Source organism: Hipposideros armiger, unplaced genomic scaffold (genome assembly GCF_001890085.2).
Source record: "Hipposideros armiger isolate ML-2016 unplaced genomic scaffold, ASM189008v1 scaffold_64, whole genome shotgun sequence".
Lineage (NCBI taxonomy): Eukaryota > Metazoa > Chordata > Mammalia > Chiroptera > Hipposideridae > Hipposideros > Hipposideros armiger.
In genome coordinates this window covers 2,005,528-2,020,415 of record NW_017731414.1, presented here as the reverse complement: position 1 = coordinate 2,020,415, position 14,888 = coordinate 2,005,528, and the positions used below count along the sequence as shown (strand labels likewise).

The window sequence follows — 14,888 nt, the reverse complement described above, 5'->3', positions numbered from 1 at the left end:
GAAAACACTTCCCTGACCTAACAGACAGTCACAACGGTGATAGGAGCAGAACTGCCCCAACAGTGACTTCTGGGGATTATACTCAAGTACAAAAAGGGTTTCATTTAAAAATAATAACAATAATTTAAGAGAGCATGTGACTTAAAAAGAAATGAAAATGAAAGCTCTGGAGCTGAAGACATGCATTGATTCAGCCTTCCAACTGGATTGACTTGGGCCTCGGAGGCCTTGGGATACAGAGAACAGCTAAGAACCTCTCCCCGCCTTCTGTGCGTGACCGCCACCCTGTGAACACCTGCCTCTCCCTCTTGGGCTGTCAGCACAGGGGCACAGGCCACATCACTCAATGTCAGCCGGGTTGGGTACATCCACCATGGTAGCTGTGGCCCCCTGAATTAGTCACAGTGGCAGCCAGCCCCGAGGAGGGGAGGAGAAGGAAGGTCTGAGGGACCCAATAGGCATTATTTGAGGCCATGGAACCAGCTGTGCCTGAAGGCCCCTTCCCTTAGACCTTTCAGTAATAGCAAGATTAAACATTTTCTTGATGAGAACCAATTTTTTCATATCTTTTGGAGATTTAGTTTTTCACTTGCAATAGAGCCATAATGCAGCCAGATGGGTCAACTCCTCCATCTTGAAACGTGGAGGAACTGGGTTGTGGGGTGGAGGGTAGCCAGGCTAAGCCTTGACCCCATCACCATCTGGACCCCTCCTAGAGGAATAGGGACAGGTGACATGTCTCCCCTCCCCCTACCCCAAGGACAACTGGACTCTGAGCTGCCAGGGGCCCAGGGCTTGCAGCTCCCTTCCATAGTCACCAGGAGTCCCGGGAAATGGTGATGCCTGTCCACCCGCCTACCCCAAAAGCCCGCAAATTCCTGAGGGACCTGCCAGGGGGATGGCCACCTCAGAACTGCCCCCAGCACAGGGAAAACGAGGGCAGCACCAGGTACTGTGTCCTCATTACCCCTGGGCATTTGGAATCCTGGCTTTTATTACGGAGACAGTTCCTTCTGCAATCTCACCTTCACTGCCCAATGAGCTGGGGTCCCGGGAAGATGGAATGCAGAGAGCCACCCCACAAGGGGTGAAGTTCTGGTGAACAATCCTCCTGTCCACATAATCTCCCTGGTGTGTTTACACGCTCGCACAGTGAACTGCTACCAAAAAGTGGTGAGTGGTTGGGCCTTAACTGTATGTGATTAATTCTCTAGTTTTAGTGTCTTGCGGCAGATCAGGCCCCAGTGCAGTGAGGCTTCCTGAGGCCAGCCCCACAGCATTGAGATCCCCTCTCTGGGTGACACTGCCCTAGTTTTTAAGATGGCATGTACCCTCCTGGAAGGTACCAGGGACACTGCTTCTGTGCCCGGCTCTGAGGAGATGCTGGGGGACAGACTTGCCCAGCTACAAGGCCATGTGCATGGCCTTGTTGGAGAGGAGCCCTGGGCAAGAGGTGAGAAAAAAACTGGTCTCTTTTACACCCGCCATGGTCAGGATGGGCCCAAGGACTGTGGACCAGGAGGGTTCTGAGCAGCAGAACTGGGAAAGGATCGCGTGTGAAGCCCTGGATCAAGCTGCACCTAAAGCTGAACACCTAGCTCTGGCCTGCTCAGTCATGAGCTGATAACTGCCCCTTTTGCATTAAGCTTGCTGCCCCCTACATTTGAAAGAACCTTTAAGGCCCCCAGACTGTGTGGCCATGCCCTGAATCCATGAACAGAAGCCAATGGGTGTTTGCAGGGGCTGTTTTCTCTGCCTAGAAAACTCCTACACACGCTTCAAAAATCCAACTCAAATAGCACCATCTCTGAAGTTTCCCTGAGCCCCTCCCTTTGTCCCACAGCACCCACTGAGTCTTCCTTCAGAGGTCTGTCCACCCAGGGGAGCACAGGGGACACTGCTGGACTTGCCTAACCCAAGGAAAGATGCCACTGTGCCTTGCCCATACCTCTTTTCTGGTGTGCGTCCTGGGACCCGCCCGTAAAGGGGTCTGGCTGGGTGGGTGTCATTGTGCTCTGGTGCAGGGCAGAGTCAGAATTGGTCCTGGGAGAAGGAGAGAAACAGTGAGCCTGGGCCCCAAGGATGATAAAGGAACAGTCCTGGCCCCACTCATCCAGGACATGCCCGATGGGACGGAGAGTAGCATTCACAGGTCATTTTTGTGAGCTGCTGCACCTGACTATTGTCCTCAAAATAACCATGGGGTGACAATGGTTTTTGTCTGCAAAGCCTGTTAGCAGCAGGGATGTCCCTCTATCCGTCCTAACCTGACCCTGCCCATCCTGGACCCCTCCATGCACTTCTCAGCTATAGGGAAAGGACAAAGCCTTCCTGCTGACACCCTTCCAAAAGGGGGCCCAATGGCCCCACAGTGGCCCAGCGTTGGAGGTACGAGCCCCCCAGCCCATCACTAGGTTCCCTTCTGGTGACAAAAACCAATGGGCAACCCTGCCCTCTGGGACGCTCAGTTACAAACCAGGTGTGATGGGCAAGAAGGGAAGGCAGTGACATGAGGCTCAGAGAAGGCCCCAGAAGGAATGCAGCCTCTGGGGAAGAATGCCGTGAGGGAATGGTGGGGGGGGGGTGTGTGGGGTGTCTTGCTCTAATCAACCCAAATGCTGCCAGGAGCTCTGCCCTCTGGGGACAGGGTCGCCCAATCTGCCCCCAGCACAGGTGTCTGGAAGGTAGGTCCCCAGAACAGCCCTCAGCTTCCCAGGGACCTGTGGGGCACCAATGGTGCAAAGGGTAAGTCCAGCTACTTGGCTGGCTATTTGGGGATGAGACTAACAGCTACATGTACCCAACGAGGATGTCTCAGCCACTGAAAGTGACGCGGAGGAAACAGTTCAGGGAGAAGAACAGGTTACAAAGGACCAGGCCAGTCCCTGACCCCAGTGCCAGTCAAGCAGTTGAGAAGTTAGTTGGGGCCCTGTCCCCTACCACTTGTGTGTCCCAGAGCAAGTGTTCTGACCTCTCTGTGCTCAATTTCCTTATGTATACAACAGGAAGGACAACAGCACCTACTCCACAATGCTCTGTGCATTTTATATGTTAATATATGTGATGGTTAATAGGGCCTGATATATGATATATGCTTAGTGGGAATTTAATTATGTTACTGAATTAATTATGTTACTGAATATTAATATAGTATATATGTTATATATTGTATTATATACACACACATATATATATATATATATTTTTTAATAGTTTGCTATTACTTTTGGTGTTTTTGTACTGAAATCACCTACACACATACATATGAGGTCTGACAAATAAGTTCACAAACTGTTGCAACGACGTTGCTAACCTCTTTTGATATCAGAGGGATTATTCATTATGAATTTGTACCAACTGGACAAACAGTTAACCAAGTTTACTATTATATTTGGAAGTGGTAAAAAGGCTACGTTGAAAAAGTTAGACGACCTGAACTTCTCGCCAATAATTCATGGCTCTTGCATCACGACAATGCACCAGCTCGCATGGCACTGTCTGTGAGGGAGGTTTTAACCAGTAAACAAATAACTGTATTGCAACACCCTCCTTACTCACCTGATTTGGCCCCCAGTGACTTCTTTCTTTACTCGAAAAGAAATATTGAAGGAAGACATTTTGATGACATTCAGGACATCAAGGGTACTGTGATGGCAGCTCTGGTGGCCATTCCAGAAAGAGAGTTCCAAAATTGCTTTGAAGGGTGGACTAGGCGCTGGCATCGATGCATAGCTTCCCAAGAGGAGTACTTTGAAGGTGACCATAGCAATGAAGTATGTAGCACTTTTTCTAGGATGAGTTCGTGAACTTAATTGTCTGACCTCATATTTTCTGTGTGTGGTCCATTATGTGTAACATAAAATTTACCATTTAACCATTTTTAAGTGTATACTTCTGTAGCATGAAGAGTATTCACACTGGTGTGCAGCCATCACCTGTATTATTGTAGGTATTTATATTAACACTATTATTGTTATTTTAGACCTTTCTAGGTCTAATGATGGCATTGTGGGTGTTGTTTTTCTCTCCTGGGAACATTTATGTATTTTCCCAATCTTCTAGTAATAAACGTATAATACTTTTATAATCACATTTTCATGACCGTTTAGCAATGTGGGAAACTACAGCATTAAATGAAAAAAAGCAAGCTATAAGTACTGAATATCCAATATAATCCCAATTTTGCTTAAAAAAGAACAGAAAAATAGAGCTGATTCCCAGAAACCTCTGAATGTTTCTTAGTTATGCCATTTTAAAGTGACTCTGTATTAGTTTTCCAAGCACAACCACGATGAAACTTTTGTTGTGCTTCCAATGAGAGGGCTGGGGCAGGCTCTGGGTCACTGACCTTCTCCAGCTGGTGTCCGCAGGCGGCGAGAGGTACACGGTGCCATAAGGGCAGCTGTCCACTTGAGTGTGAGTTAAGGGGATGGCGCTGTTGGCTCAGGCCCCACCCGGACCCCAAAAACCTGGTGGCCAGGGTACTGGGAGCCTACAAACAGCTGGGGTAGCAGAACTGGCGAGAGGGTCAGGGGGAGGCTTTCCTGCCTGGCTGTAAGCAGTTCTGGGGAACGGCCCCATCCACCTAGCACTCAGCACTAACCTTCTGCGTGCACACATGTGTGCTGTACCCCTTCCAAGAGGGGTCTTGGCCATGAAACTGGGGTCCACGGGGATGGCAGGGAGTCTAATTCAGCTGACCCGGGTCTTGACTCATAACTCTGGGTTGATGAGGCAGCTCCTGGGGCCCGTGGGCTCCATTTGGGGCTCAGCTAGTCAGGTTCCCCTAGCCATGGAAATCAGAACTGGGAAAGAACAGACTTCTCTGTTCTAGAAAGCAGGGCGTCTCAGAGCAGTGCTCAGACTATGGCGGGTGAGGGGGGCACTGGCTGGCCAAGCACTGAGAGGTGGCTGGGTCAGGGGCAATCCTGATGATCTCTCAAAGGTGTGAACTTGAGTTTTGTGTCTTCAGATCAAGTCTCCCTCAAATCTGTCTAGTTCTGGCTTGGACCCCGTCAACCCCACTGCCTCAGCTCAGCTGTCCTCCATATGGCCCCAAGAGGCTGGAAGGGTCCATCAACATGGCCCTGACATGTGGGCACCCTGTTCACAGTCTTCCTGGGCTCCACCGCCCAGGTGGGTGTCCAAGTGCAATGTGATCTGGCGTCACCTTCCCCAACTCTCCCCTCAGGCTGCGTACTCTAGCGGCTCCCTCTGCAGCCTTGTTCCCTGTGCTTCCCAGTCCCTGCCTAGCCAAAGGCTCCTCAGCTTGCCTCACTGCCTCCGCTGGGAAGTCCACTGGGGAGGCCCTGATCCAGCCCCAGAGCTGGAAGTTCCATCAGCTAGATGAACTCAGGGTCCTGGAGTCACCAACAGGGCCCAGGCTCCCTGCCTGAGTCCTCTGGGGAAAGGATATCTGCCGTCCGTGTTTGTCCACCGACAGAGGCCGGCGGTGTGGGGAGCCGAGCCGGCCGCGCTCCCGGTACACTCTGTCCACCAGCCCATGGTGCCGGGTGGTCCGGCTGGTATCCAGGCCTGAGGACTGGAAGGGTGTCTGGATGTGGGGAGGGGTCCAGGGAGGGGAGGAGGAGAGGAAATGGGAAAAAATGAGAGAGAAACCCAAAATACGGTTATCAGCTGTGGCCTGCCCCCCAAGATCTGACCTCAGGATCCCCCCACTCCAGAGACACCCTTGGCCACCACCCTGCAGCCCAGGCAGGCTTCCTCCTTCAGCTGAACCCTGGCATCCGAGCCCTGCGATAGTTGGGGTGAGCTGGGGACCCCGGGCGGCAGGCGTGCAGTGTGGCCAGCATGCACAGGCCAGGCAGAATGGCACAAGCACAGGGCCAGTGCTGGCTGGGGAGTCAGGGGTGCAGACAGCCGAGCACCTCCCCAGCCTCACCAGGTATAGACAGGCCTCTGCCTTCTCTCTCGGGCCTGGCCGGCCTCCTCTCTCCACCTACGTCATTCCTGGAGGGGCTGCCAAGAGACAGCCTGGGGTTTCCAGCTGAGGACGTTGAGGGGCCCACCTGGCCAAGTGCTGACTCTCCAGAGGCTCCTCGTTGAGCCTTGGGGCTGGTTTCGACTAAGATGTGGCCCGTAGTACCCTCCCCCACCACATCCCAGCACCACCCCGAGCCATGTGCAGGCACTTTTTGGAGCCCTTGGCCTACGGCTTGGCAGGACAGAGCTTCCCTTCCAGCACCTGGGGCTGGCATGAGGCCCCCGGCCAGGCCGTGCTCCCTCTCCTGGCTCCATGCTTCTGAGGCCCCCTGGAGCCTACTCTCTGCCATCCCTGGCGCCATAGAGCTCCTCGCCATCTGAATGGGGTGAGACTGGCAGCCTTAGCCAGCTCTGGATGTAGCCTGTCCTGCTGCCCAGCCATCTGGTCCTTGGGCCCTTCTGTCTTCTCTGGGCAGCCAGGCAAAAAGTGATTTCCTTCCAGGAGATTGCCATGGCTGGAATCCTGCTCTTCCCACCCATCCGAATGCCTCAGCTGGTATTCAGGGCTGACTGCTCTCCCAGAGTCCGCGACACCTCTCTCTCTCTTTGAATCAGCAAGGACCCTGCTGGCTTAGGGCCAGAAGACGGCCATGACTGAGAAAGGGAGGGAACCTCACAATCTGGCAGGAACACCAGAGGGCAGGGGCTGCTAACCTCCTCCCAGAGATGCCTGGAAGGTGGAGGGGAAACTGAGGCGGCCAACGGAGAGCCAGAGACAGAGAGAAGCTCGGCCTGGTCACAGCCCAGCTCGCCAGGCGACATCTAGGATCCCCGCACACGCGTATGCATGTCACGGGAACAACCATGCAGCATTGGTGCGCATGCTCAGATCCCCGGGCAGGGTCTCTCCACACAATCACACACACATCCCCAGACGGGGGTGTAGACTGAATCCGTTTCCATTTGGTGGATGGGACACCTCCCACCAGGCCACAGGGGCAGCCACGCTAGGGACACCGATGGCCTCAGCCCAGGGGCTCATTTACCAGAGAGACAGGAGTCGCTGCCAAGGCCTCCCCCAGAAATCCGCTGGGCTGGAAATGCAAAGAACCGAAACTCTGAGATGCTCTGGCCTCACCTGGCCCCCCGGAACCCTGACAGGCCCCTGCACCCTTGGCCCCAGGAGCTCCATGCCAGCCCAGGCAGGGCGAGTTTGGAGTGCCCAGAGAGAAGCTCTCCTCAAAGGAAAAGGGGACAGGAAGACAGAGCAAGGAGAGAGCTGGGGAAGGGAGGAGAGGGAGAACCCCAACTCAGAAGTGCCCTGACAAAGAGGTCATCTTTTGGTCACTGTCACAGCCCCACACATCTGCTCCGATAAGAAGGCTATCAAGGGGCAGCCGGTTAGCTCAGGTGGTTAAGAGTGCAGGCTCATAACTCTAAGGTTGCTGGTTCGATTCCCACATGGGCCAAAGAGCCGCGTTCTCTACAACTAGATTGAAGACAACTATTTGACTTGGAGCTGATGGGTCCTGTAAAAACACACTGTTCCCCAATAAAATTTCTAAAAAAAAAAGAAGGCTGTCCAAGGAGGGTCATGCCCCAGCGTCCCAGAGCTGAGCCGGGTGTACCCTGGCTGGCGGCCTGCGGCATCCCAGCAGCAGCAGCATGGGAGCAGTAGGAGCTGAGGGGTGACGCGGGTGGCTGGGTGGGGAATGAGCTCCCTGAGAGACAGGCCCAGCGCCACCTGGCCTATCAGCATGTGGACAGATGTGGCTGTTTCTGGGGCCCTGTTCCAGCAATGGGGCAGAAGTGTGGCCATCTGCAGAATTGTCCCTGCAGAGCTAACTTGGTGCTGGGGGTGGCCCAACTCTCAGTCCCAGCTCCCCAGCGCACTTTGCCACCTGCAGACCAGGGTCGGGCACAGCCCAGGGGAAGAGGCTGGCCCTGTGCCCAGGCGGTGGGCCTTATCTCTTGTTATTTATGATAAGGACGTGCACAGCGGCCCTGCGGCCTGCAGGAGCTGCACTGTGTGGGTCTCTGCCAAGAAACGTTTGCAGACAAGTGGGGTCAGGCTGAGGGGCCTCCTTCTGAGAACCGCTGGGCTTGCGGATTAGTGAGGCTGACGGAGCCAAGCCCCAGAGGCCCCAAGCGGTTCCCGCTGCCGCACAGCCGGCCAACAGGTGTAGCGGCTGCTGAAACACTTGTGGCCAGACTGGGGCCTTGCTGCAAGGTCTGCTGACAGGGGACTGGCGGGGGGGGGGGGGGGGGGGCGATCTGGGCGAGGCCTGGCCAAGCCATCCCATCCCGGGAGCAGGAAAGGAGTAGGCGGGGGTGGGGCGGGAGGGTTGCGGCAATTGTCTGCTGACCCTAGCTGTCCACAGCAGCCATCACACACGCACGCCTGCCCAGAGTGGATGCACTCCAGGTGGGAGGCTAGGGGAAGCTCCCTGAGAGAGGCAGTGGGAGAAGAGGGTGGTGGGGGGCTTACCTGGAAAGGCAGATCCACAGTGCCACTTCCAATCTGGTTCACATTGGGCAGGGACCCGCCGTAATACTGGCCGCGGCTTGGGCCCAGTTGCAGGTACTGCGACTTCTGGAGCTGGAGCTGCAAGAGAGAAACCGGCAGCTACAGTGGGGGCTAGGGGGTCCTCCCAAGCCCAAACTGCAGGGTGCCATCCCCAAGGGCCCAGAAGGAACCCAAGCAGTAGGGTCAGTGACACCAGTCGCAAAAGGTGTGAGGCTCCATGATTACTCAGATTTTGGAAGGAGCCGGGTGTCTCTCCACCCAAAACAGCAAAATCAAGGTGCCCTGGCAGGCCCTCTCCAGGACTCCGTGAACTTGGGGGAGCCTTCCTTGCTGGCTGACATGTTTGTGAATGAGCAAGAGTATGGTGCAGGCCTAGAGCCTGCAGCCTGAGGAGGAGGCCCCTCACCTACCCAGGGGAGCCATTTCTCATTGCAGCCAAAGGCTGCGTTCCAGCTTTAGGGCCAGAGGCTGCGAATTGACGCCCGGACACAAGAGAAATCTTCTTTCCAATGGCCTGAATTGGAGGGGCTGGCTCAGAAGAGTAGCGCTGGCTTTCAAAGTGCAGGATGTGGATTTCTCCGGCAGCACACACAGGATGAGCAGGTCTGCCAGACCCCACCTGAGTTCAGGGTCCTGCCCATGGCCCCAAATTCCTTCTACCTGTCCCCCCACCACACATACATGCACTGGGACTGGGCCCAGTGGATGTCCCTCATCTGGGCTGGCCATATCCCTGCACAGTCTTCCACCCATCACTCAAACAGGGACTCTTCCTGCTGGGCCAGGCCTCAGAAGCAGGAGCCTGGAGCTCCGTGACTGGCCACGGCTGCCTCGTACCTGGCCTGGGATCTTCCTCTTCTCTCTCAAGCAGCCAATTCCGCTTTTTGGGAACAACGGCAGAAGCCCTGAACCACGCAGCACCACCCATAGCCCATAACACCACTGTGGGAGGTAGGTGTCCTGACTGAGGGGTGGTGGCCGGGCATGCGGGGAGGGGTGGCGTCCGCTCCCAGGGCTGGGGTGGTTGCTAGGGTCGACTCTGTGTACACAACAAGGCCGCTCATGTTCCCTCACAAACAGCTCCTGGCAGCCTCCGCCAGCTGGCCGCCCATACCGCCTGTTCCCTCAAGCCGGCCCAGCTTCCTGGGGGGCCTCGGACACCAGAGGGGAAGTGAAGTCGGAGAACTGGCCGCCTGCCCACTGGGCGGAGCACCTCACCCAGGTAAACAGCTGTTTCCTGAGAGCTGTGTGGAGCCGGGAGGGAGGCTGACCTTGCTTCGTTCCTTCCTGAGTGGTTCTCAGCATCTTCGGGGCCCAGCCCAGGGTCTGTCTCTGACATGAACACTCCACTGTGTCCCTCCCCACAGTCATGAGGGACAAAACAGGCCAGGGCCCCCACCTCTGCCTGGGCCCTAGACCCGCCCCACGCCCTCTTTGTGTCTGAGCCACGTGGCAGGAGTATGCACTGCTTCTACCTCTCAAGTGGCATGTGGCTCCAGAGGGCCACAGCCCCCTTCTGACACTCAGTTTCCCCTCCCATTTCCTTGCCCTACTCCCGGGCCCCTCGTTTCCAGGCAGGGCCCCCCACCCCCTGACACATCCAGCGACAAGTCCCGCCCTACATAAAGTCCTTTTCCCTTGTCCCTGCCTGACGTCCACTCCCCTGCAGAGTCCTGGGGCTTCTCCCTGGGCCTTGCCCTACTGACAGGACCCTGCAGGGGTGGGGTGGCCTGACACAGTGTGCATCCCCAGCCTCTGTCAGTGCCCAAGCTCCTGCTGGGCACATCCCCCCATCCTGGCAGCATCCACGGGGCTGGGAGGAGTGGGGGCCACAAGGCCAGGGAACAGGGGCCAGTGGCCCTGGGAAGACGTGGTGTGATGGACACAGCCCCAGTTCTCAGGGACCCAGGCACAGGATGCTGTTAACACCCTCACCTGTCAGCCCCTCCCAGGCCTTGCTCTCTAGACAAGCCAGCCTTGGTCAGGCCCGTCAGCAACTGCCATGGCAACTGGCTGGCCTTCTAATGAGATTAAGGGGGGCAGACATGCTGAAGGCTGAGCTGTCCTGCAAAGCAGGGTCAGGCCAGGGGCCAGGAAAAAGCCCAGTGAGCCAAGCAGGCCTGTTTCCCCTCCGCCATGAAGGCTGCTTGGTCTGGCTCTCTGCTCTCCCTGGGCTCCACCAACTGAGAGGGTTACTGCCTTGAGACCTTCGCACTGGTGCTCCCTCCTCCAGGAGGCTCTTCACATTGGGCTAGCCCAGCACTGAGCACCTCACCCCCTCGGAGTCACCTCCTCTGCAGCTCACTGTCCAAAACCACCCGACCGCGATCTGCCTGTTTCCTCCCATCAGACTGTCGGCTCCATGAGGACTCTGGCACAATGGAGGAGCTTGGCACACATGGGTAACAAGTGACAACGGGTGACTTGTGAGTGCAGGAACAAGAGCTGGATACACTCAGGATCCCAGGCAGGGACCGTGTTTCTCCAGTGCCCACATGGGACCCCTGCCCCTGACCTCAGGGAAACTGAGGCCCAAGGAACAGACAGCTGTCCAAGTACAGAGGCAGCATGTGCTCCAGCCCGGGGCTCAACCTGAGAACCACCCATGAGAGGGAGGCGGAGAGCACACGCTGTCCCCTTGCCAGCTTGAGCACACAACACTTCTGGGACCAAGCACTGACTGGGACCTGAGCCACCTTGGGGGTATCTCAAGGAGGGAGAGACTGGAGGTTTGCTGGGGTCTCCAATTGTCCCAGCAGCTACAGGGGTATGTCTGGGGAGCCCCCCAAGAACCCCTGAAAGGATCTAATTCTAAGTCTGTGGAACTGCCATGGGTTTTCTGAGGCCACTGCTCTGTGGGCATGCATCCAGTTTGTCTGGCTGAGTACCTCCAGGTTCCCTTCCATGCTTGGCCCCAAGAGTCCCCCCGGTTCTCAGCTCGAGCAGCAGATGGTGAGTTTGAGGAGGGCACACAGCCCCTCCTGGACTCCATTTCCCACACCGGGCCCCCTGCATTACTCAGTTGAAGTGACATATGTATGGCTGTCGACATTGAACTGAGGCCACGGAGGATGGCATTGAACACCCTGGGCAGAGTCATTCCAGGGACAAGAGGGCCACAGGCCATCAGCTCTGACTGGGGACTCCCCAACCCCCACCCCACGGCTACAACAGACAACAGTGAAATCCATGCCATGTGTCCATGGACCGTGCTCTCTCTCCTCACGCCTCCCCTACCCACTCTAGAAAAGATTGGAAACCCAGGCTTTGGGGTTTCCCAAAACCTGTGCCTGCAGGTGCCAGCTGGGAAGGCTGGAAACAGCTTTTCTCTCTCTTTTAAAACTTTTCTTCTTTTTTATCGAAGCAAAATTCATGTAACATGAAACAAACCATTTAACATGTACAAGTCAGTGGATTCTAGTACATTCACAATGTTGTGCAACCATCACCTCTATCTAGTTCCAGAACATTTCCGTCACCCCAAAGGGAAACCCTGTCTCCATTAGCAGTCACTCCCCATCCCGCTTCCCCAGCCCGAACAATCACTAATCTCCTTTGTCTCTACAGATTTGCCTGTTCTGCACATTTAATATAGATGGACTCACACACTGTGGCCTTTTTGTCTGGCTTCTTTCACTCACCATGATGTTTTCCACATTGTAGTGTCAGTGCTTCACTCCTTTTCATGGCTGAATAATGTTCCACAGTGTAAATGGACCACATTGTATTTATCCTTCATCTACTGATGGGACATTTGGGTTGTTTCCACCTTTTAGCAGTTGGGAATAGTGATGGTGTGGACATGGGTATACAAGTATCTGTTTGAGTTCCTATTTTCATATCTCTAGGTATATCCCTAGGAGTGGAATGGCTAGGTCATATAACTCTATATTTAATTTTTTTAAGGAATGGCTGTATTATTTTCCACAGTGGGCTGCACCACTTTACATTCCCACCAGCAATACATGAGGATTCTAATTTTTCCACATCCTCAACCATACTTTTTGGTTTCTGTTGTTTTGATAGTAGCCTTCCTGATGGGTGTGACATGATATCTCCTTGTGGGTTTGATTTGCACTTTTCCCTGGTGACTAGTGATATTAAGCACATTTTCATGGCTTCTTGGCCATTTGTATATCATCTTTGGAGACACGTCTGTCAAATCCTTTGCCCATTTTTAAACTGAATTGTTTGTTTTTTTCCTGTTGAGTCATAAAAGTTCCTTATATATTCTGGATATTAATCACTTATCAGCTATATGGTGTGCAAATATTTTCTCCCATTCTGTGAGTTTTTATTTTCTCGATAGTCTTTGATGCACAAAAATTTTTGAGAGTTCAATTAATCTGTTTTTCTTTTGTTACTTGTGCTTCTAGTGTCATATCTAAAAATCCATTGCCTAATCCAAGGCCAGAAAGAGTTAGTTACACCTATGCTTCTTTCTAGGAGTTTTATAGATTTAGCTCCTATATTTAGGTCTTTGTCCAATTTTGAGTTAATTCTTATTAATATTGTTGCTGCTCCAGTCCTATCTCACGACCAGCCCCCATGCTGTCTGAGGGCTCCATGGTGAGGAGAGTCTGGCTAAACCCCGGAAGTGTGGTTGGGACACTGGAGTTTCTCATTACACATCTGCTGAGCAAGGGAGGGAATAATGAATGAATGAGGGAATGAATGAAAGCGTCACAGGCGTGTGGCCGAGCACGGATTCCAGACTGAGTCACCCGGCCCCCCAGCTGACTGAGACACTCCCCAGCTGCCTCCTAGCTCGTTCCCAAAGTGTAAATACAGAACCAGATACACAAACACTGAGCGCGCCTTGGAATGCCTTTAATCAGGTTCTGTGGCTCCTGCCAAGTTCTCGGCCCCGGCTGAATCAGAGGGTCTGCTGGGAGCACGTTTGTTTCCCTGTTGGTGCGGTTGTTGAGCACAAATCTTCCGGCTGGTATGTGTGAAGGGTCCCTCGGGATCTAAGCGCAGCACAGCTGGCTCACGGGGGCCTCTCTCCTGGAGAATGAGACCCCAGCCCTGCCAGCCAGCCAGGCGCCCACCCTGAGTGGGGCCTCGCAGCAGCTCTGTGGGGGGTGACCTGGCTTCACCTCTGCTTTACAAGTGGGGAAACTGAGGCACTGAGGGGCGACTGACTTGCCCTGAGGTAACCCAGGCCCCCTCAACTTCACACTGGCAGCCCACAAGGCCCTGCCTTCTGCCTCTGGGCTCTTGCACCCACCCCGCCCTTTTCTGGAACCTTTCATGTAGCTCCTTCTCATCACTTGGGTCTCAGCTCATTGATTACCTCCTCAGGAAGCCCTCTCTGATCCCTACTTCCAAAATAACCCTGTCTTAGCTCAAGATACCGTAACAAAGTACCACAGGCTGGGTGGCTTAAACAATAGACTTATTTCTCATGGTTCTGGAGGCTAGGAGTCCAAGACCAGGGTGCAGGCAGGGTGGGGTTCTAGTAAGGTTGCAGATGGCCGCCTTCTCGCCATGTCCTCATGTGGCCTTTCCTTGAATGTGTGCAGAAAAAATTCTCTCCTCTTCCTCTTCTCATAAGGGCACCTGTTCTATCAGATCAGGATCTCATCCATATAACCTGATTTCACCTTAATCACCTCCTCGCAGGCCCCATCTCCACATACAGTCACAATGGGGACTCCACATGTGAATTTGGGGACACAATTCAGTTTACGGCATCCTCTCTGGGATATGTTGCCTGCCTGTGTCTGTCTGGTGGGCCAGCACTACCTGACGACCAGGACGCTGCTCATCGGGCCTCTGTGGACACCTCTGGCTCCAGTGCCCACCCCAGGAAGTGACCATCCATAGCTATATCTAGAATTGGGAAGCTCAGAGTTGCCTCACAGCCAGCCAGAACCAGGGACCCCTGGACTCACCAGGCAGGAGCCCCCAGGATGCAGGGTGGCCTGTGGGGAGGGGCTTTCTCTGGGCCTGGCCATGGAGAGCCTGAGACTCTGTGAGGTGGGGGTGACAAGTGGTATGTGCTTCCCTGGGGCTGTCGGGTGGCCGAGACAAGATGGGCAGAAATTGTGGGCAGCATTTCCAGAATTACATCCCCAAATGTAAAGTGATGTACCTGCTCACTGGTGCCATGGGCTGGGGGATGGGTGGGAGTGCCTGGAAAGCACTGCAAGGACAGAGCGGGAAGAAGTGGGTGAATTAGCTTAGCCCCTGTGCTGGTCTGACCAGTGTCCTCAAAAATTCATGCCCACTCAGAACCTCAGAATGTGATCTTATTTAAAAGTGTTTTTGCAGATATAATTAGTTAAGGCTCTTGAGATAAGGTCATCCTGGATTTAGAGAGGTCCCTAAATCCAGTGACTATTGTCCTTATAAAAGGACAGAGATAGACGGGGATGGAGGCAGAGATCTGGGTGATGCAATCACAAGACATGGA

The 14,888-nt window shown here is 54.3% G+C and overlaps 1 protein-coding gene across 1 annotated transcript in view; it reads right to left on the bottom strand.

The window, feature by feature from the left end:
- Positions 1 to 14,888, bottom strand: part of CRTC1 (CREB regulated transcription coactivator 1) — a 60,318-nt gene that overhangs the window by 21,646 nt on the left and 23,784 nt on the right. Inside the window, exons 2-7 of the mRNA XM_019641842.1 lie at positions 9,308 to 9,509; positions 8,432 to 8,548; positions 6,990 to 7,037; positions 5,417 to 5,554; positions 4,349 to 4,410; positions 1,949 to 2,043 (exon numbers count right to left, since the gene is read on the bottom strand). Coding sequence (XP_019497387.1) covers positions 1,949 to 2,043; positions 4,349 to 4,410; positions 5,417 to 5,554; positions 6,990 to 7,037; positions 8,432 to 8,548; positions 9,308 to 9,509 — 662 coding nt within the window. The remainder of the gene's footprint in view (positions 1 to 1,948; positions 2,044 to 4,348; positions 4,411 to 5,416; positions 5,555 to 6,989; positions 7,038 to 8,431; positions 8,549 to 9,307; positions 9,510 to 14,888) is intronic.